The 22,152-nt window shown below is 43.1% G+C and overlaps 1 protein-coding gene across 1 annotated transcript in view; it reads right to left on the reverse strand.

Annotated features, from left to right (window-relative positions):
* Glp2r (glucagon like peptide 2 receptor) overlaps positions 1-22,152 on the reverse strand; it is a 63,028-nt gene that overhangs the window by 22,442 nt on the left and 18,434 nt on the right. The window contains exons 5-9 of the mRNA XM_032913828.1: positions 15,000-15,106; positions 13,168-13,321; positions 10,524-10,683; positions 9,375-9,435; positions 8,473-8,542 (exon numbers count right to left, since the gene is read on the reverse strand). Coding sequence (XP_032769719.1) covers positions 8,473-8,542; positions 9,375-9,435; positions 10,524-10,683; positions 13,168-13,321; positions 15,000-15,106 — 552 coding nt within the window. The remainder of the gene's footprint in view (positions 1-8,472; positions 8,543-9,374; positions 9,436-10,523; positions 10,684-13,167; positions 13,322-14,999; positions 15,107-22,152) is intronic.

The raw sequence follows: 22,152 nt of genomic DNA on the forward strand, positions 1-22,152 counted from the left end.
CATGATTTCTGAGTAGAGATTTCAAAAGGAAGTTCTGTCCTATCCCTTCCCTCTCCCCCTTTCACTCTCTTCCCTTCCTTCTCTCTCTCTCCCTCTCCCTCTCTCTCTGGCTAGCATTGTTCAGTCTTAGCGAAGCTAACCACCATGCTGTGAGAAGAGTCCCACATGGGAGAACCAAATCTTCTACTAATGTTCGCAGTTCTCCACAGCCGTGTGTGAATCTTGGGAAATGATCCTCCTCCAGGCCCTGTCAAGCTCTCCTATGGCTTAATCTCTGGCTGATATTTTGACTCATTAGATATCATGAGTCTGCTGAACATGAAAAAAGCGGTTGAGTGTAGGCTAAATGTGAACTTGGATATTAAGAACATGGTTTACAAGGAGATTGGAAAGGCAGGGCCAACCAGCAAGAGATTTCCACAATCACACGGTCATGCTGAAGGGCTTGGGTTTTCTCAGGAAGGTAGTGGAGAACCAGGGATAAATTCTAAGCGGGCATATGACTTGATAAGTTCAGAACCTCTGCTTTTCAGGAAGAGCATTTTAGCAACAGGGGTGGGAATGGATTAGCCAAGGGTAAATCTGGAGGTGGGGAGCAGTGGGGAGTACTTAGGAAAGATGACAGGCACTCTCAAGCAGCTGCCCTGGAGTTTCAGTGATGAGAAATGACTCATTTACAACTATCAAGTGTGGGTCAAATGACCCTCGTTACTGGTTAGATGTGAGACCAAGATCAGCTGACATTTCATGGTAGTCCTCTACTGTGTGGTAGTGCCATTCACCCAGAGAAGGACCACGTGGAGGGACCATGCTCTAGTGAGGCTGGCAGGAGGGTGTGTCTAAAAACTTCAAACAAAAGAGATGCCTTAAGACAGATAAATGCCCATGCCTGGACCTCAGCAGAGAAGGAAGCCATTAGAGTGCTGGGAGAGCCTTTGGTGGCAGATATTTTCTAAGAAAAGAGCTGACAGAAAAGGTAATCAGGACAAGTCACAGAATAAAATCTCTACAAACATTGATCTATCACAATACCAATGTCCCCATGCAGAAGGAAAGCCCGTGTGCTATAGAATGCACCATAAATACCCATATTTATGTCTTGTGTGCTCTACTGGCCTCAGAGTTTCAGTGCTAAAAAGCTAGAGTTTCTAAGACATAAGTCAACAGGAACAAAGGCAGTACCCAGCCAGAGGATATTTAGTACCAGAAAATTAAAAAAAAACTCAAATGAAACATAACCAAGAAATGTATCCCCTTTAACAGGATATCTGCTTCTCATCACAACGAGAAAACACTGTGTGCTTAGCTTAGTGACTTGTAGAACATGGGCATTTTTCTGACAAAGTAAGCTTAACGGGAAAGATACATCTTTCAGCCAATGGACTGCAGTTGGAACTGTCTCCTAGGAAATAGTGCCTGTGGATCTACTGTTCTCTATGTCTTCCAGAGACCAGACAAGAGAAAATGAGCAGCAACCAGGGGCCACGTGAAGGAAGCATCTCTCCACAGTTCCAGTCGACCGTCATCCCGAGTCACCATGGAGCCTGGGCCCCTCTGGCTTTCCAAAGGTCAAGAATCAGCAGCCCCGTTTGGATGGTGGGTTCTTCATTTGTATACCAGCCAAGAAGGTGATGGATGAGGAATGCTTTCAAGAATGAAGCTATCTCCCCTAGGAATCTGTGACAAGACAGTGAACACTCAGAACCCCAAACATATAAAACTCTCTTCTAGGGCCTGGACCCTGCAGCTGCTTTTGCAGATGTTACCTCCCTGGTAACGTGGGTTTGGCACCTTATACAGCTGTGAGTCTAGCAGTGGTGATTCCCAACATGACAGCCACTCTGGGTCTTGTTTCACTTTACCAGCAATCTCTTCTCTCTGTCAACCTTCAGTTTGCTCTATGGTCAAAAATGCTTATACCTCTAAGGTTTTTCCTTAAGGCCAAAACCCACCTTCCCCACCAGTCCTGCTGAAATACATGTGCTCTGTAGAAGGTAAATACTGACTGAGAAAGCATGGAGGAAATCTCCTTTCTTTCATTCAAATCATTCATTTTCCACAGCACTGAAGCCCTCAGTAAATGCCTGTTGTACTGGTTTGAGTGAGGAATGCCACCACCCAAAACACACACACACACACACACACACACAGAGAGAGAGAGAGAGAGAGAGAGAGAGAGAGAGAGAGAGAGAGTTTGTGTATTTGATCCCCAGCTTACGGCACTGATTGGGAAGAGAATGGAGCCTTGCTACACGAAATACATCACTAAGGCCTCACTTTGAGGGTTTACAGCTTCACCCTCCTTCCTGTTGACTGACTCTCTCTCTCTCTCTCTCTCTCTCTCTCTCTCTCTCTCTCTCTCTCTCTCTCTCTCTCTGCTTTCCAAGCATGGATGAAAATGTGATCAGACGACCTTTTCTCCTGCTGCCGTGCTTTCCCTGTCTGTTGACATGTCCCTATCACGATGAACTCTCCTGTATTTTATCACAGCGATGGAAAAGTGACCAATGTACCTATGATCTGATTTACTTTCACAGTGAAAAGTGGAAGTTGAGATGCGCTGAAGGTAAATACAATACGACAGAATTTAGCAACAAGAGGCTCCCTGAGGCTACTGCTGTAGCACAGAGGGGAGACCAAAGCCCAAGTGTGATGCATTGTGAGGCATAGAACAGGAGTGGACAAAGGATGATAACAAAAGCGATAACGTGACCACACTTCACTGTGTAGAGATGGAACAGGGTTGTGGTGGCAGATGATAGAGTGGGCAGGGAGATTGTCACCCTTTGACTCTTCAGCAGAGAACAGTATAGAAGGGAATTGATGCTTAGGGAGACTTGCAGCTCTAGGAAGCTCCTAGCTCCTAGTGAGACAGAGGACCTAAAGACAGACAAGGGAAAATGAGAAGTAACTTTGCCCATTTTCAACATTGTCGCATTCTTAACCTATCAGAGAAGTCAATGAGAGTAAATGATGGTTCGATTTTGTGACATCATAAAGTCAACAGATAGTTCATCCAACTGATTGACTAAACAACCCACTTGACTGGGTGTTCAATCTGGTCAGATGGTTCGCTCCATTGAGCAGAATAATGATTCAATGACCTTTCTCAATGTAATTAGTTAATGAGGCCACCCTTGAACAAATGGAGTACTCAAGGCTTTAAACCTTGCTAGCAGGTGGTGGTGACTAAGCTGTAAGAACACACCATGTTCCAGTATGACTCAACTTTGACAGGACAATCAAGGGTGAGAAGGTAATGAAAAGTTTTATGAAAAGCATGCAGGAAGAAGAAGGTGGGAATTCTCCTGTTTCTTTTTCTGGTGAACATCTGGATTTCCCCGCCTGTCACAGCATGAACACAAGAACCATAACACTAGCAGCAGCAGATGAAGTCAGCTGGTGTGTCTGACAGTCCAGAATGGTATGTTTCTTCAAGCCAGACATTGTTCATCAGACACAGACAAAGCTTGGGAAGCAGGGATGATGTGACAAGGGATCCCAAACCTAAAGTTCCCTTGTGACATCCCAGTGATCTGTTCGCCACACGCACATGTGACTTTTCTCAGAAAGTATGCACCTTGCTCCAGATCTGATGTGGCAAATATAAAGGAAAATTGATAAGCACCCTGGGATCTGAAATAATGAGTACGGCTCAATTTTGATTGGCATGTTTTTGTTGTTTTAGAAAAGTGGTTCCCAACCTGTGGGTTGCAACCCCTTTGGGGGGGGGGGTCAAACAATCCTTTCACAGGGATTGCCTAAGTTCATCTGTATATAAGATACTTACATGACAATTCATAATGATAGCAAAATTACAGTTAAGAAGTAGCAACGAAAATAATTTTATGGCTGGGGGCCACCATAAAATGAGCAACTGTGTTAAAGGTCACAACATTAGGAAGGGTGAGAGCCACTGTTTTAGAATTTCCATTCAAATAGAATATATGAGGAGGTCAAGGGATTTTTTTTTTCTTAACACAGTATTTCCTTTTGCTATGTCACAATCCAGTGTGTTGTGAGATCTCTGTTCCATGTGGTTATTTGGAGACCCAAGGCTCTTTCCATGTTGTTGCCAGTGAGTCCTCATTTAGATTGGGCTTATGGCTATTCAGATTAATTGAGAGTGACCATGTATGGTCATATGACCAACCATAAAAACCATACTTCCATGTCCTTTATGGCAAATAGTCTTTATCAATGGAACATTCTATTGTAGGTCAATTCCTCTTGATCAAATCCCTACACACAGAGACAATAGTAATTAAACAACATCTTCCCTAAGACCTTTATAGAAATGCTCCTTTCCAGGCATGTCTGATGACTTTTGCTTTTGCTAGTTGACGGAATTGGAAAGTTCAGTTGAAATATTAGCTTCCAAGGAGGGATATGGAGCCATCAGCTGGTCGTGTAAAGAAACAGAACATCCCAACGGAGAAGGAAAACTTTGAGTTTTTCCATATAGGTAAAACACGAGGTGTGGTTAGAGAGGACAAGCAACACTTCTCACATTAAGGAGTCGGGAGTCAATCTTGAGTGTTAAGTTGACTCATTGAAGAGTAGCAGGCAGAGAGAAGATGTAATTGGATTTTTCTCCAAAGTGTTCTTTCTGACTGCAGTATGAAGGCTTGATTGCCAGGAATAAGAAGGAAGGGAACCAATCAAGAGGCATTTGCAGAGGACCACACATGAGGGCTGAGTAACTGTTGGAAATGTAGAGTTGAGAAGGAGATGCCTTGGAAGGACCTTCAAGAAATAACGCCAACTTGAAATCCCAGTGGATATTACAAAAAGAAAAAAGATAGGATCTATGAGGACACCAAATACTGTGGCTTGAGTGTCTGGTGATGGGTAGTGGAGTCACTTTCTGGGTGAAGAAAATAAGAGGAAGAGAAGGATGGATAAAAAGATAGGGAACCCATTGTGAGCTAGTGTGAATATAGGTCAGATCGTAACTGGAGTTATAGAAACAGCAGCAGCTGAAGATCATTTTATCCAAACGGGGAAGACAAAACATGCTCTTCTCTGGCTATGGAGAAATGTTACTCCAGGAACTTGGAGAGAATAGCAGAAGCTAGCAGACTGGTCCATCTTAAGGAAGGCAGAAGCAGCAAGGTGATGGTTCCTGGCTGTGCACAAGGGTAAATTGAGAGTTTCTAAAGTGTCAGCTGCCTGGTCCTATCCCCCATAATCTCTATTGTGACTGGTCTCAGGCATCACAGCCCTTCTAATTTGCAGTCCATTCTGAGAACCACATTTGTTGGCAGCTTCATCCATTTTAATATAAACCTAAATCTTATCAGGATACAAATTCTGATTCCATGCTTCGAGTCAAGGGTGACAAGAATCTGAGTTGATAATAAGCTCATGAGAATCTGTTGCCAATGCCATTGGTCCAAGGACGATTCTTAGAAGAGCAAGAGTGTAGCCAGATGATTTTCAACCCCAGCTACAAACTAGATTCCCCAGGTCCTTGTGAGATCAATGAAGCCTAAACATGACAGTGGGAATCAAGCCACAAGGAATTTTAAAGACATCCTGGAGACTCCAAGAGCAAGTAGAAAATGGTAGTCTAAATTTCAGCTGTTTAATCAGGCAAAGCCTGGACTCTCAATTAATGGTAAATTGGTAGTTTCTCTCCTGGTTTGTTCTTCCTGGTTAGCAAGCACCTCTCAGGGCTCAAAGTATGGATTCCAATCATCTACTAAATATGTGTGCCAAGAGGCCACCATATACTTAATCTGGCTGCTTGGACGAATAGAAAGTGGCCTATAATGGCAGCAAACAAGCAGATCTTAACAGATACTTTAAATATATTAGAGCTGGAGCAGAAGCCAAGAAACATGGTATCCAGAAAGCCGGGGTGAATGTCCTGACACAATGGCATAGAGAAGTTGGTGCTTGACCCAACACCCGAAAGATGAAGACTGGGGTCCCCCAGTGGATAAGATGGTGAGGAAAACAGCTGGGGCCCAGGGTGTCTGAGGCTATAGACTAACGTCAGAAAGGGCCATAAGCAGCCCAGGCAAAGGCCTGGAGGGAATAAGTATGTTTCAGAGAGCACTGGGCAGAACTGACGCTCAGTCATCCAACACCCCTTGGTCTCTGAAGTTATTGAGGCAAATAACTTCTTGGTGTCCTTAACAAAACATAAATATAATAGCGCTCCAACTTGCAGGCTCATTGAGAAGATTGATTGAGTTCATATAAAGCAGTTAAGAGTTGGCGCTGGTTGGAAATACTCAGTGAGTGTTACCAGGGAGCAGTACTGGCGCCTGGGCAGGAGGTGGGTGCTGGGATCCCAATAAGCGAACAGAGTAGTGGGAAAGTGAATAACTGGAGAAGTGAGGGCTCAGAGACCTACGAGTAGGATATGTGTGGTCAACTTTTACTTGGGACCCTCTCAGCCAAGTGACTAATAAGAGAGGGAAGATAGGAACACTGTGTATGTCCCTCGCCATTGCCCTCCCCCCCACGCCCTTGATTCTCTTACCGTTTCTATGTGCATTTCTCTTCTGGGTCACAGCAAGATGCAAGCAAAGAATTTTACTTGAGTTGTTGACAGAGACTAACAATCTTCTTCAAATCTGTTTTTTTTTTCCTTTCAAGATCTTATGCTACCTACATATAAATAAATGACCCAGCTGCCCTCACAAATCATCCTCTAAATCCTAGCTTCCTAAAATGTGGGTCACAAGTTTATAAGGGGTCACATCACCCAGTGTAGGAGGTCACAAAACATTAGTGGTAGTAAGGCGGTTCCAACCATACAGCAACAACAACAACAACAACAACAACAACAATTCAAAATTCAATGCATGCAACCAATGTGTTTCTGGTAGTATTTGCCCATGTTGCAGCATGAAGTTGAAGCAACTTTGTTCCTGAAGACAGAACGTGCACACTGTCGCCGCACATGCCAATAACACTCTCTGAGACACCTTAGCTTTGCTTCAGGACGGTTGTGTTTTCTGGATTGCAGTGTTTTTACTCTACATAAGAAGTTTTCTTCTCTTAAAAAAATGATGATTTAATTACAGAAAAGAGACTTTTTCACATTTCTCTACTCTCATTCTACAGCACTGTAAATATTCAATTCATTTATCTTTGGATTGGATTGTTAGGATATTGGAGTTTAAAATGGCTGTTGGAAAGAACGGAAAGGCGGCTCAGCAGTTATGAATGCTTACCGCTCTTCCAGGTTCAGCTCCCTGCACCCATATTAGGTGGCTTACAACTTCCTATAACTCCAACTCCTGGGGATCTAACACCCTCTTCTAGCTCCAAGGGCATCTGCACTTACACACACACACACACACACACACACACACACACACACACACACACTAATTAAGATCTTTAAAAAAACTTTCTAAAAATTGCTGTTTCAGTTGCTAATTTCAGTTTTATTTTAAAAATTGCTATATGAATTCCAGCATGAGATGGGGAAGAATCTTCAGTAATCTCCAAAATAGCCCTGAACACACTTCTGCTATTTTGAACTACATATTTATATCTTTATGTGAAGTGTGACATTCTCAACATTAACAAATATCAACTCTGAGAAGCATTGAAAATGCACTGTCAACTACTCAGCCAAGATTTAATTCTTTATGCAAAAACAGACAAGCACATTGATCTCACTAATGTGCAAACTTGCTTTTGTAAAGTTGCCAAATCATACGTATGCCAAGGATTTTCTTTTAAAGTAAATTTCTTTATAATTCATTGTCCGTAGGTTTTTGGTTTGTAGCCATAGTATTTTATATGTCTATATACTTGGGGCTCCATAAAAGTTGCTTTGGCAAAAAGAGGTCACAAGGATTCAGAGGTGTGCTTTCAGTGGGTCCTCCAGGTCAGTCCTTTTCTTTGCCCTGCGAGTTTCTGCGTCACGACAAAACCAGTAACATCTGTTCCATTACCCAGGATCCCTTTGTAGTAACACTGACTCTCCCAGTTTCTCCTCTGAAAGTAGTTATTTCAGCTTCCTCCCGCCACTAGCTAATGACATTAAGGTAAATGCTAAGCAGGGTACAGGTGCCACACATCTGTAGACAGGCTGAGACAGGAGGACTGGCTACCATGAGGTAGAAGTCAGCTCCGAGGTGTCACAAGACCCTATCTCAAACAAACAATCTAAAGACACACATTGGTCGTTCCATAGTTTCTGGAATCTTCCAAGGCCACAGGCAGCCCTTTCCCTGTCACAGCCCTTTGGTAAAAGATCACAGAGATTACTTCAAGTCCTCATTTATAGATCCAAGGAGGTGGAGGCTTACAGTCTTACCCTGAATTTAGGTCCTGAACCAGGAGACTTTTATAATTTCTCACCCAGGAGAAACTGCTCAAATGTCATATTCCCCCTCTCATGAACCAGAGGTTTAAGGAGTTAGGAGGGAATTGAGAATAGAGATGCCCCCTGAAGCTCCAGCACTTAGAGAAGAAAAGGGTAGAGGGGATGGTGGTCCTTACTGTTACACAAAGCAGCATGGGTCCTCTGATGATCCACCAGATTTTCAGGTTCCCATTTGTGGCCCAGCACCTAAGAACGAGATCAGGAACGGGAGTCACATGAGGTGAGGATAAAAGTCTAAGGTTTGTGCCCTGTAGAAGAAGGATGCTTGCCTGCCTTGAAGATTACTGTTTACCAATTCCTCTCCTAAGAGGAGGGATAGGGGGAAAAGACCGTTCACTCCTTACCATGACACTGCTCCTTATCATTAGGAATGTACTGCATAGACCGATCCACATTTTCTTCCATGTGCATGCAAACAAAAGCCCCTGGTTGTGGACCCTTAGTGCTTTACTCAATAGTTATTTCACGTGTCATTTGCACACTTAGAAATATATGTGTATAGCTATATGTTACGTTGAAGGTTGGCTGGCAGTTATCTGGAAGGGACATGGATCACACAGTACACATTGTTAAGAAGCAGGCTTGAAACTTTTGCTGAGATTCAGTTCCTACAAGTCAGGAGAATCATAGCTAACTTGTGTCTCTTGGTGTGTTTTAGCCTTTGCATCGTGTTTCCCAATACAGCAGTGCCATGCTGTGTGGAAAGATTCTTCCCTCGGTATGTAGCAGAGTTGCTGTTTTCTCCCATATGAACAAAGCCATAGAAACTTCTCTGGGCTTCTGTTCTTACATACCCAGCACCACAGCTGGCCCAAGCAACATCTTTTAAAAATTTACATGTGTAACAAACAGGTTTCTACAAGACCTTTGACAGCTTATCTACACCCCTGTTGTGCTCTAGAAGGACAAAGTAGGAGAACTTGAAGAGTCTCTTTGGAAAGGTGATGTTGTTTCCTATATTTGGGCCCATCTGGGAACTGCTGGTCCACGGAAGACTGACATCAGGTGAATTACCTACCGTGTGTTCTCCAGGTGTGCACGGGCAAAACCCCAGGGAATAACAAACAGCATGGGGAAGGCTGTGTAGAAAGCAGAGAAGTAGTTAGGAATTGCTTGTTCAAAACCACCTGCTCCCTCACCAGCCTAATGGGGCCCAGCATGACAGGTCCAAAAGGGTTTAAAAAAATAGAATCATAGACCATGAGAATTGGTGAGGCTTACAGTATACAAAGACCAGCCATGGCTCTACTGTAAGAGAAGCTGGGTCCTGGGGAAAAGAGCTTGCTACCTGTGGCAAGTAGTTTGTAATAAATTCATGGGTTTCAATTTTCCATGAGGAATATCATGGCTCCATTTATTTCCTGTAGCCTCAATTGACCAAGGACTTGTGGAAGCTAGAGTTCCAGATCAATATACCCTGCTTGTACTTTTAAAGTGATGATATGATGATGATGATGATGATGATGATGATGATGATGATGATGATGATAAACAACTTTTGTTTTCTCAAATACTTGCTGTCATAGACTGATGTATTTTGTCCTTTCAGAATTCCTGTGTGGAAGATCTGTCACCACTGTGATGCTATTTGATAATGAAGAATGTGGGGTAACTAAGTTTAGACGGTGTTCTGAGTTGGAGTTCTCATGATGGGATTAGTGTCCTTATGAAAAGAGATTGGAGGTCTCATTTTCTCCCTCTCTCCACCAGGAGAGGATACAGCCAACTGGGCAGTTTTGTGCACACCAAGAAGAGTTTTGCATTCACCAGAACACAAGCACATTGGACTCAACACCTCCAAAAGCAGGGAAACGAGTGTCTGTTGTTCAAGCCACACAGATATTTTATTATGTCACAGTGAGCAGGCTAATGCTATTAGAAAGAAGTCTTAGAAGGATGTCATCTGGTTATATCAAAGATTTATCCATTTTCGCATATACGTATTGGGCATATAGCACCTATGCTCATGAATAGATGTATGTGTATATGCACACGTGTACAGACACGGGTGAGCACGCACACATTTTCTTAGGAGACCTTTGTCATTGAGAACTATCTTCTCCGGATGTCATCCTCTAGTTGGGATTTCTAGCTCCAACCAAAGGCTCTGATGAACTCCCATGTTCTGATGGGTCCTTGGGAGATGGATGGGAGCCATGTCACTCACCCCAACCCACCACCAGGTACTTGGGCCACAGCCGCCTTTCAGGAAACACTGAGGGATCCAGCAGAGTGTGGAGGTAAAGTCCTTCAACCAGCAGCCACAAGTGATTGGTGCCCACAAAGTAGTGCAGGAGGACCTGGACGGAGCGACAGGAGACGGATGTCTGCAGAGACAGAACCTGGATGAGACCTGGCATTCTCAGCACCGGGATGAGCAGGACCTCCCCAAGCGTACACACGCCCACACCTGTCCTCCCCTGCTTCCTGGGCCCTTGCTAACTACCTCTAGGAGGCTGGTAAGAAAGCTTCATGAAGCTTTCAAAGATCAGTCTCTTCCTTAATATCTCAACCTGTGGGTCACAACCCCTTTCACAGGGGTTGCCTAAGACCATCAGAAAACATAGATATTTACATTACAATTCATAACCGTAGCAAAATTTCAGTTATGAAATAGCAACTAAAATCATTTATGGTGGGGGGAGGGGTCACCACAACATGAGGAACTGTATTAAAGAGTTGCCACAGAAGGAAGGTTGAGAACCACTGTTCTAGGTTCTTTTTATTCTTTTTATTTATTTGTTTGTTTGTTTATTCTCTCTCTATCTATCTATCTATCTCTCTGTGTGTGTGTGTGTGTGTGTGTGTGTGTGTGTGTTTTATGTATCCCAGGCTGGGCTCGAACTTGTTATGTAGCCAAGGATGATCCTGAACTTCTGATCCTCCTGCCTTCTGCTTCCTAGGTGCTGGGGCTACAGGTATGAGCTACTGCTTCTTGTCTATGTTGTCCTGGGGAACTCAGGACTCCACTTACACAAAGTAAACACCGCATTCAGACTTAAATAAATAAATAATAAATAAACCAGAGTCTAGAGGGATGGCTTAGTGGTCAAGAGCACTTACTGCTCTTGCAAAGAACCTGGATTGTTTCACAGCATCTACATGGTGGCTCACAACAGTCTGTGTAACTACAGTCCCATGGGACCTGATGCCTTCTACAAGCCTTTTGGGGCTTCTTCATGTACATGGTGTACACACACATACATACAAAGTTACATGAATGAATGAACTAATTAATGAATGAATGAAAGTAAAAGAAAGCAAAATCAGAGAGAGTTTACCATCAGCCACAGCCCAAATGAAAGCTTAGAAAGGTCTGGTCTACAACCTCAGTTCAACTAGGCTAGGAACCACAGGAACTAAATAAATCTTCATATGACTGAAAATCATCTCATAGACCTAAGCCAAATAACAAAGGAGAAGCTTTTCTTGAACTGAATGTGAAAAAAAAGGCACTATGTGCCAAACTTTGTACCTAATTTTTGTAATGTATTTGCAACTAATACCAAGCCAGGACCTGAAGTGAAACGTCTACCCGTAAGTGCAACCATCTAAAAAGAAAAGAGTTAAAGACCCATTACCGTGAGTTCTCATGAGAAAAGTTAGTTAAAACAATGGCAGACAACCCAAAAAATCCCAAGGAAGGAAATAGTAAAAGTAGAAATGGATGCAAATGAGACTATAAGCTAAAAGGGCTCAATGATGCCGAGCCTTTGTTCTTGGAAAAGCCCAATAAAATTGAGAAACTTCTAGTGGGAGCCACCAAGGTGTGAAAGTAAAACAGCGAAGATAAATAGTCAATGCAGGAAGTGAAAATGAAGACAAGTACAGGCTCGACAGACTTGAAGAAAATCCAGAGGTCATGAGCAATATTATGCCAAGAACCTTGAAAGGTTGCCTGAAATGTCTAGACATATTCCTAGAAAAGTTACTGTAGACACTTGAAAAAGAAAAAAAAAACAGAAATTTTGAGTATGAGATTCATGATTAAGGGCCCAGGGAGCTGGCCCAGCAGGTGAAGGTGCTTGCCGCTAGTCCTGACCACGAGTTTGATCCCTGGGACCCACATGGTGGAAAGAAAAGAATCAACTCCTTGAGCTGTGATCTACTCTGACCCCCAAATACACTCCTGCACACACAAATAAATGGAAGAAGATTCGTGATCAATCCATAACTCAAACCTTTTTTATTTGTGTGTATGTGGTGTGTGCACATGCATGCACCCGTACATGTGCCCAAATTTTTACACGTGTGGGTGCATGTATGTATATATAAGGGTGCATGCCTGTGCATGTAGAAGTTGACATTAGCTAACTTCTTTGATTGTGTATACTACATACACTACATCAGAGTCTCCCACTTGAAACTAGAGTTTCCTGACTTGGCTAGCCTGGCTAGCCTAGTTAACTAGCTTGCCCAAATTCTCATAGGTTCACAGCAAGGGCTTGACCCACTGAGCCATCTCTGCATCTCCATAACTTAAAACCTACTCGTCTAGGGGCAATGGTGCCACTCACATGTGATTCCAGTACTCGTGAAGCAGAAGCAGAAGGATCCTAAGTTCCAGCCTGGGTTACACGGTGACAGCCTATCTCAACAGAAGATTGATCGAGTCTTTTGCTTGCAGTTGAGAAGTCACCCATGGGAAGCCAGCCCATCAGCCTCAGGATCCCTTTACCTGGTCTGTTCTTGAAGGTTGGGTTTTAAGTAGTATACTGTCTGTCTACCAGATAAGTTTTAACCACCCTTTATCATTCTGTCCCCCCTCCCCAGCCCATCCCCCTCCCCACTCTCATGTGGGAGGGGATTACCTCTGACAGATATGACATCCATCCATTCTCATCGTCGGGCCTCTTGGAGTAAGAGTTGTGGGAGACCATGTCCTTCACCAGGACAGCCAGAACTTTCAGGATGAACGAAGCGAACAGGTTCATGTGGATGTAATTGCGTGTGCAATGCAGTTTTCTGCACAAAAATAACACAGTGTCTTCCCTCGGGAAGGAAGGGCTGGGAGTGCAGGCCTGACTGCCTGTGCATCTGTCACCAGAGACAGAGGTCTAGGTGCTGGTCTAGATGCCCTTGCTTCCCTGCACTTATTCTCCCCATCTGGGAAATGGGGCAAGAAGTTGCTGCCTAGATAACACGTGTGATATGCCAGGCCTGCGTACAGGGACCTATGGAACCTTCACCTCTTGTTGCCACTGGAGGGGTGGGCACTTTTGTAACCTTGATTTTGTAAATGTCAGAAGCCCGTGGGCAGTGAGGAGTGGGATTGAGATTTGGGCCTAGAGTGCTGAGAATTGGCTCTCCGAGGTTCGGATGTCTCTAAGAATTAGAACATTTCTCTCAGAGGTCAGGGGAAGATCACATCAATTAGCTCATATAAAATGCAATGTAATAGTGTCCAGAAACACTGTCAAATGTAATCACTTCTACCCGGGGTCTCCCGCTAACTCTGTTACTCAGGCTGTTGTAACTATGTGTCCTCGGTCTATCTTCTCTACCTCTGTGCTTTCAGTGTCGCTCCTAGCTCACACCACTTGCCTTCCTCCAAAGTCACCCTGGGACTTCCAAATGGAGGTGGACTCTTGAGTTTTATGACGTATAGATGCTTCTCCCCAGGTAGACCAGGAGGCTCAAGTGAAACAGATACTTGGTCAAGCCAAGCGCTCATGAATTTATCTCCTGCTGGAGCAGGTTTTAAGTGCATGAAGAAAGGAGTTAGTGTGTCATCAGTGGGTATTGGAGGTGAAACTTGCAAAAACTTCAGCGTTCAGCGTTCTCTAGTAAGATGTCATGTCTGTTCCTGGAGCCATGGAAGGTCATGAGGTTGGCAAGACAAATAAGGCCATATCTAGGTTCAGGTGAGCCCAGGTGGGGCACTCTACCCCTCACATCTCCAGGGTCTTCATATGGGCTCCTGCACCAGTATTGATTGAATGTTCCTTCAGCCATGTTATATTTACCAGTGCCTCTGACTGAGAGACCTCCTTGCACCAAGATTCCTCATAGATTCATAATCATCTTGCTTAGGATACACTGAAAGTGGTTTAGCAAAGTGCACTGGGGTTTTGGATTTTGAAACAGAGCAATGGACTGATTGGTTGTGACCCAGCAGCTGTGTGCCCTATGAAAATCATTTCACCTTCCCATACCAACTAACAGTAACCTTCTAGAATTAGAATTAATCTTTACTCAGATTAGGAAAATTACAGTGGCTGACAGCAGGCCAGGGTCCACAGGCCTCATTAAATCCTAGGCCTACCATGACTTTTGAGGGGGAAGTGGGTTCTTGTGTGTCAACGTTGTCTCTGGTGGAATAGCTGGTGCTATGGCAGTAAAGGGTATGATCAGGAATTTATGCACAGTGGCAAAGGCAAGGTCTGGAGTCCTGCTTCAAGTCCTATCTTTGTATCCAATTGCCTTTCCCACCAGTAAGGACTCAATGCCTCTCTCTCTCATTTGGAACTTTCTGTCCTCTCATTTACAAAAGAGAGTGGATGTAGTCAAGAATCGTTAGCCTTCTGCTCTGAAGATCCATGATATCATCCAGCAGATGATGATCTCTTATGCTGCCTTCTAGTGGTGCCCACCAAGAAAATTACAGGACACATGTCTGACTACATGTTGTGGTTGTACTCACCGAAGGAACAAGAAGAGTGTAAGAGCCAAGAAGAGGGAGATGAGAGACACGGAGTAGCCCACGGTGTACATCAGCTGCAAGGTGTATAGCAAGGTGTAGTGATCCACCTGGATACAGAACGAGAAGACATGACCACCAGGATGGTCTGTAACCCCATCTTGGCCCCAGCTCCAGGCCCAGAGCTCCCATAGGGCTAGACATGTTCTGGGCTCCCAGCCTGTTTTTAGAACTTTCCCTCCCAACTTCATTGATACCCAAATAGGCAGCCCAAACTGCCTGTGGCATAGTTCAGAAATCGCAATCTCCCCTGTGTAGGAGTCCACCCGAGTCTCACCCCATGGCTGGACTCACAGTCCAACACTCATTTCACCAGGAATCACTACATCAGAAAGAATGGAATGCTAGACAAAGATGCCGGTCAATTGAGGAGAAGACCTTTTGTGGTCTGTTAATAAGACAAATTACGCTAGCTTTTAGATGTTAAATCCATGGTTTAACTGCATTTGGTCATGACCCTTCTTTCTTCTGGAATATTGTTCGATTGAATCTGGTCAAATTTTGTCTATGTCCATCAAGAGCGTTTTGTCTTTGTCAGGTCTGGAGATTTCTGTGTGATGGCTATCTAAGAGACTGATTTAACAAGTGCTTTCTTTTCAACATTCTGGGAAGTTTTTGTAGAGTATTTTTTTTTTGTAGTATTTTTTTTCTCTATTTTTTCTTTTAGATTTAATCAGCTTTTGCTTTGTGAGCTTTGAGAACCTATTAACAGGGTGTTGTTGTTGTTGTTGTTGTTGTTGTTTATTTTTGTATTCTGATGAACTACAATGGTATTTATTTATTTGTTTATCTATTTATTTATTTATTTATATTCAAAGACAGGGTATCGCTATGTAGACTAGGTTGGCCTTGAACTCACAGAAGTCTATCCGCCTCTATCTTCCAAGTGCTGGGATGTTATGCCACCACACCAGTTGACATGGTACTCCGTATCCTGATGCTATTCATTGATCTTAAGTCTATGTTGTCTGATATTAATATAAAACACCCCCTTCCTTCTAATTATTATTTATTTTCAGTTATAATGGCTTGACAAAATGGTTCTCATAGACTCATAGGCATGTTTGAGTATGTCATCCAGTTGGTGTAATTATTTGAGAAGGAAATGTGACTTTGTTGAAGAGGTATATCTCTGGGGGTGGGCTTTAAGGTTCCAAAGGACTCAGGCTGTCCCAGTCTCTGTCTCTCTCTAGCTACAATTTGCCAATGAAGATGTGATCTCTCAGCTGTCCCTGCCACCACCATGCCCTTGCCCCACAATCATGGACTCTAACCCTCCGAATACATAAGCCCAAAGGAAATGCTATCTTTTGTAAGTTGCCTTGGTCATAGTGCCTTATGTAACTACACAATAACTTTTATTTTAATCTTTTATGTTTTTACCCTGAAGATTTGTATTTGAAGTGATTGCCATAGAGATAGCATATTGTGAACTTCTGCATTTTCTTAACACACACTGAAATCTCCCTGCTTGGGATATTTAGATCATTTATATTTAATGCTGCTATTTATCAGGCTGGGTTCGAATCCATTGGTCTTTTTCTTTGTCTCATATTTTCTTTATCCTCTTTTCTTCTTTCTCTGTCTTATTTTGAATTGACTGCATCTTTAGTCTCTTTGTCTTTCCACGATTAGTATGCCTTCATTTTAGGTGGCTCCTCTGAGATTTACAGCAAACATTTAAAAATTACCGTGCTTTGCCATGAACTAATAACTTAGGTTTTGATGCATAATTTAAAGACTTCATCGTTGTGTACTGGCACATCCTCTGCCCAGATATTTTGCTATTAATACCACCCATCCATTTACTCCAGTGCATCCCATAGGTTCCTGATATATTATTATTACTTTTTGCTTTAGCTAGCACCCTGCCTTTCAAGGATAGTTTAAAATATGATAAGGAAGTTGTCTCTTGTATATGCTATTTTCTAGCAAACTTTATTCTGCTGTATTGATCAAAATGTCCACATGGCACATTTTTTCTCTCTGTGTTGAGCGTTTCCTTAACTATTTCTGACAGTGGTAGTCTAGAGGCAAAACTTTAGAGCTTTAAAAATAACCCCAATTACATTTTTAATTACACAGAATTATTTTCTGTGGGCCTCATTAAAAACTCTATAATCCCATGAGTTCTCCAGTTGCTGTGGTTTGACCTCTCATCTAAGATCAGCTTCTGATAGAAAGTCTTTGGGACTGGAGATATGGCTCAGTAGTTAAGTGAGCAGCCTGCCCTTGCTAAGGACCAGAGTTTAATTCCTAGCACCTACATCAGGGGGCATAGAACCACTTGTGGCTCCAGCTCAGGGTGGGAGGGATCTGATGGCTCTAGCCTCCATGGGCACTTGCAGACACACAAATATACACATAATTCTCTGGAGTTGTCCCCAAACACATCTCTGCTATTGACTATTCTTATCATTACAGCACTTGGGACTGTATCCCAATTGGGACATCAATTGTATCACTATTATTATTATTATTATTATTATTATTATTATTATTATTATTATTGATACTTTTATTTTATCTTATTCTCTGCATGTGTATACATATATGCGTGCATGTGCATGTGTGTGTGTGTTTGCGTGTGTGTGTGTGTGTGTGTGTGTTGTGTGTTATACACTAAAGTACAATCTAAAGCACCTATATACAGAAGCCTGCTGCTGACGTTGCATGTCTTCCTGAAACACTTTCTGTCTTATTTTCTGAAGCAGGGTTGATATGGCCAAGGCACCAATACTATATGCTACAATATGTCATTTAGGTCACTACCACATTCTGGCTAGAGGATAGACCTACCTGTTGGTTAAGCTGGCTGACCAATGAGTCTCAAAAAACAAAAACAAAAAACTATCTGTGTTCCCTCAGCACTGGTGTTACAAGTGTATATCCTCAAACTCGTTTTTTTCAAAGACAGCATCTCTCTGTGTTGCCCTGGCTAGCCTGGAACTCACTATACAGATCAGATGCCCTTGAACTCATGGAGGTCATCTGCCTGAGTGATGGGGTTAAAGACGCGTATCACCAGCCTGGCTCAAACTTGTCTTTTTATGTGACTGTTGGGAATCTGAACCCAGGACCTCATGCAAGCACTTTACCCGTTGAGCCTTCCTCAGCCCTCAGCTATGTTGCTCATTAATGCTCTGTCACATGCTTCTTCACACGTGTTTCTACAAAGATGCTGTTGTTTCTCAACACCGAAGACTCTGACAGCACATGGACACTTTACCTGATCATCTTAGCATGCTACAGGAGATATTAGATGGGTAACTATCAAATAACAGAATTACTCATCCCTAGATTACTTAAAAAACGTAGATACTTTCAGGAATATATTAGGCAACCACTTGTTCATCTCTAAAATACAGGTTCTGAGACAAGGATCAGAATGCAATCAGTTTGTTGGGAGAATGCGGAGAAAGAGGAACACTCCTCCATTGTTGGTGGGATTGCAGACTGGTACAACTATTCTGGAAATCAGTCTGGAGGTTCCTCAGAAAATTGGACATTGAACTGCCTGAGGATCCAGCTATACCTCTCTTGGGCATATACCCAAAAGATGCCCCAACATATAAAAAGGACACGTGCTCCACTATGTTCATTGCAGCCTTATTTATAATAGCCAGAAGCTGGAAAGAACCCAGATGCCCTTCAACAGAGGAATGGATACAGAAAATGTGGTACATCTACACAATGGAATATTACTCAGCTATCAAAAAAACAATGACTTTATGAAATTCAGAGGCAAATGGTCGAACTAGAAAATATCATCCTGAGTGAGGTAACCCAATCACAGAAAAACACACATGGTATGCACTCATTGATAAGTGGCTATTAGTCCAAATGCTTGAATTACCCTAGATGCTTAGAACAAATGAAACTCAAGACGGATGATCAAAATGTGAATGCTTCACTCCTTCTTTAAAAGAGGAACAAGAATACCCTTGGCAGGGAATAGAGAGGCAAAGATTAAAACAGGCACAGAAGGAACACCCATTCAGAGCCTGCCCCACATGTGGCCCATGCATATACAGCCATCCAATTAGACAAGATGGATGAAGCAAAGAAGTGCAGGCCGACAGGAGCCAGATGTAGATCTCTCCCGAGAGACACAGCCAGAATACAGCAAACACAGAGGCGTATGCCAGCAGCAAACCACTGAATTGAGAATAGGACCCCCGTTGAAGGAATCAGAGAAAGAACTGGAAGAGCTTGAAGGGGCTCGAGATCCCATATGTACAACAATGCCAAGCAACCAGAGCTTCCAGGGACTAAGCCACTACCTAAAGACTATACATGGACTGACCCTGGACTCTGACCTCATAGGTAGCAATGAATAACCTAGTAAGAGCACCAGTGGAAGGGGAAGCCCTGGGTCCTGCTAAGACTGAACCCCCAGTGAACTAGATTGTTGGGGGGAGGGCGGCAAGGGGGAGGGTTGGGAGAGGAGCACCCATAAGGAAGGGGAGGAGAGAGGGGGATGTTCGCCCGGAAACCGGGAAAGGGATTAACACTCAAAATGTATATAAGAAATACTCAAGTTAATAAAAAAAAAAAGAAAAGAAAAGAAAAAAGAAAAACAAAAACAAATACCCATCAATTGGAAAAAGGAAGAATTAGATGGGACACACAAAGGGTACAACATCGAGCCGGTTGCCACAATGGAACAGCTCCCTAGGGATACTCTGAAAGCCCCAGAGTCAGCATGTCAAGACAGAGAACCAGGCTATTGTGCAGTCATCTGCTAAGGGCCGCCACCAGAAAACGTGGGGTCTCTGGAGGTTCTGCCCTGCCTTTTACAAGAAGGAAGGTGGTGAGAAGTTAGAGTTTGTGACCTAAATTAATATGGGCAGGGCACCAATACCATATGCTACAACATGTCATTTAGGTCACTACCACGTCTGGCTACTTCTCGAATGTTCTAAAACATCTGCTCTTCAGCTCACACTCAGTACCGAAAGGTGAATCTCCAGTCATTTGCATACTTATAAAGTGCCACTTGTAATGCTCACCCGGCATGGAAATGGACCCTCGTGCATTGCTGAGGGAAGAATAAAATGGCCCAACTCCTACAGAGGGAATGCTGGCAATAGCTGGCAACGGAAGTGCTCATACCTTTAAACCAGTGATCCCATTTCTAAGACTCTTACAGAAGACGCTACTGCAAATTTGAACCAATGTGGATATACAGGTTATTCACCGTAGCCTTTGAAGTAAAAGAACATTGGAAATAGCCTAAGTGCCCAAAGCCAATGCTAAGCAAAGTACAGTAGATACATGCCACTATAAGAGATATCTATTATTCAATTATATTATGCTATGCTATATGCATCTATTTCTAGGAACTGCAATAGAATGACTTGTAGACTATGTTGTTAAGTGGGGGTGGGGGGAAATACTGTTTTCCATGAAAGAAAAGGGAAGAGTAACCGTTCCATGTTTGCTTAGTTTTACAAAAAGGAGCACAGAACATAATTCAGTTAACAAAGCACTTGGGCATGGTAGAACTTGAGAGGCTAAGGGTCACCATGATTTTGAAGTAACATAACTAGACTTAGCATTGGAAAGAAAGAATGAAAGAATGAAAGAAAAAAGAAGGGAAGGAAGGAAGAGAGAAAGAGAAAGGAATGGAAGGAAAGAAGGAAGAAGAAAGAGAAGAGAGAAGGAGGAGGGAGGGAGGAGGGAGGAGGAGGAGGGAGGAGGGAGGAGGAGAAGGAGCCAGAAGATAAAAAGGAACTGCCAATAGGGGGTCACTAGAAGGGAGGTAAGAGAAACAGTAATGAAAACTAAATATCGTTTTACATCAACTTGGCTTCCAAATCCTGCCAATACTTCGCCTATTAAAAGACAGGATCAAAAGGAAAAGAGTGGACAAGACAAACAGTAACAAAAACAGTGACACCAAACTGCACATCTTGCTAATCAGACCGCCATGGAGAAAAGATGGTTGATGGAAAGACGCTGCTCTCTGCTCAAGATACAGCTGGGAGAAAAGATCTGCAAAGACACCTTAAGGCTTACCAAATTAGCTTTGTCATGTCAATAGCAATATTACTACCTTAATTTTGAAACTAATCCAAGGAACTGGGTAAATATGATGTCAGAAGAAGTAAATTTTCACTGAAAGACTGAAAAAAACACATAAATGTAAACTGAAGAGGGTAAGCAACATTCGAAATTTCTAAATGTTAAATATAAATCACAGTTCTTAATATGAAGTCTTGATTGTATGTGTTTGTGTGTGCATGTGTGTATGTGTGTGTATGTGTGTGCGCACATGTGCACATATTCATGTGAGGAAAGAGAATTGTTCCTAAATCAGAGGGGCTGGAGAGATGGCTCCGTGGGTAGAAGTATTTCCCATATAATCATAGTAAGTGGACCTGGGTTGAGCCCACATGAGAACTGGACAAACAGTGCATCAGCAATCCCAGCAGCCTCCAGGGGACGGCAGGAGAAGGGAAAGTCCTCAGCACATGCGTGAAGGTCAGAAGACAACTCTGGCGCTGGCATCCACCTGGTCTTTGGTGTTTATCTGCTGCATACTCCAGGCTGTTGCCAGAGCAACTGTGGATTCTGCTTGGTTGGAATCATGGCAGCGTGTCCATGTGAAATAACTCCCTTCACACTGGGTGGTATCTGATGAAGCGTTAGGGGTGAAGTCCCACGGTGTCTGAAGGTCATTCTCAGAACAATAGTGAAAGCAGTTCTGACCAAATGTGACTATATTTGAGTCTAGGTAGTAGATACTTTGTTATTTTAATAATTGTACATGTTTGAATGTTTCAAGATAAAATGCTGGAGGTTACAGCAGGCTTTTTAAGTGTGAAATTATATTAATAGTTTAAATTTATCACTACAATGAAACGCCCTTCTGTTAGAGTTTTGTTGATGTTGTGACAGTATAAACAATTGGAAGGAGGAATGACATATCTTGACTCATGGCAGGGAGGTGTGAGAGGGTGGGAGCAGATCACCTCAGGACAGCTGGAAAGCCAAGCCAGCAGATCCTGCACTAGCTAGCTCTCTTCTCTTCCCTGTCATCCCCACTTTTACCCCACCTGGACTCCCAACCTATGGGATGGCAGAACCCAAA

This window comes from Rattus rattus, chromosome 9 (genome assembly GCF_011064425.1).
Source record: "Rattus rattus isolate New Zealand chromosome 9, Rrattus_CSIRO_v1, whole genome shotgun sequence".
Classification (NCBI taxonomy): Eukaryota; Metazoa; Chordata; class Mammalia; order Rodentia; family Muridae; genus Rattus; species Rattus rattus.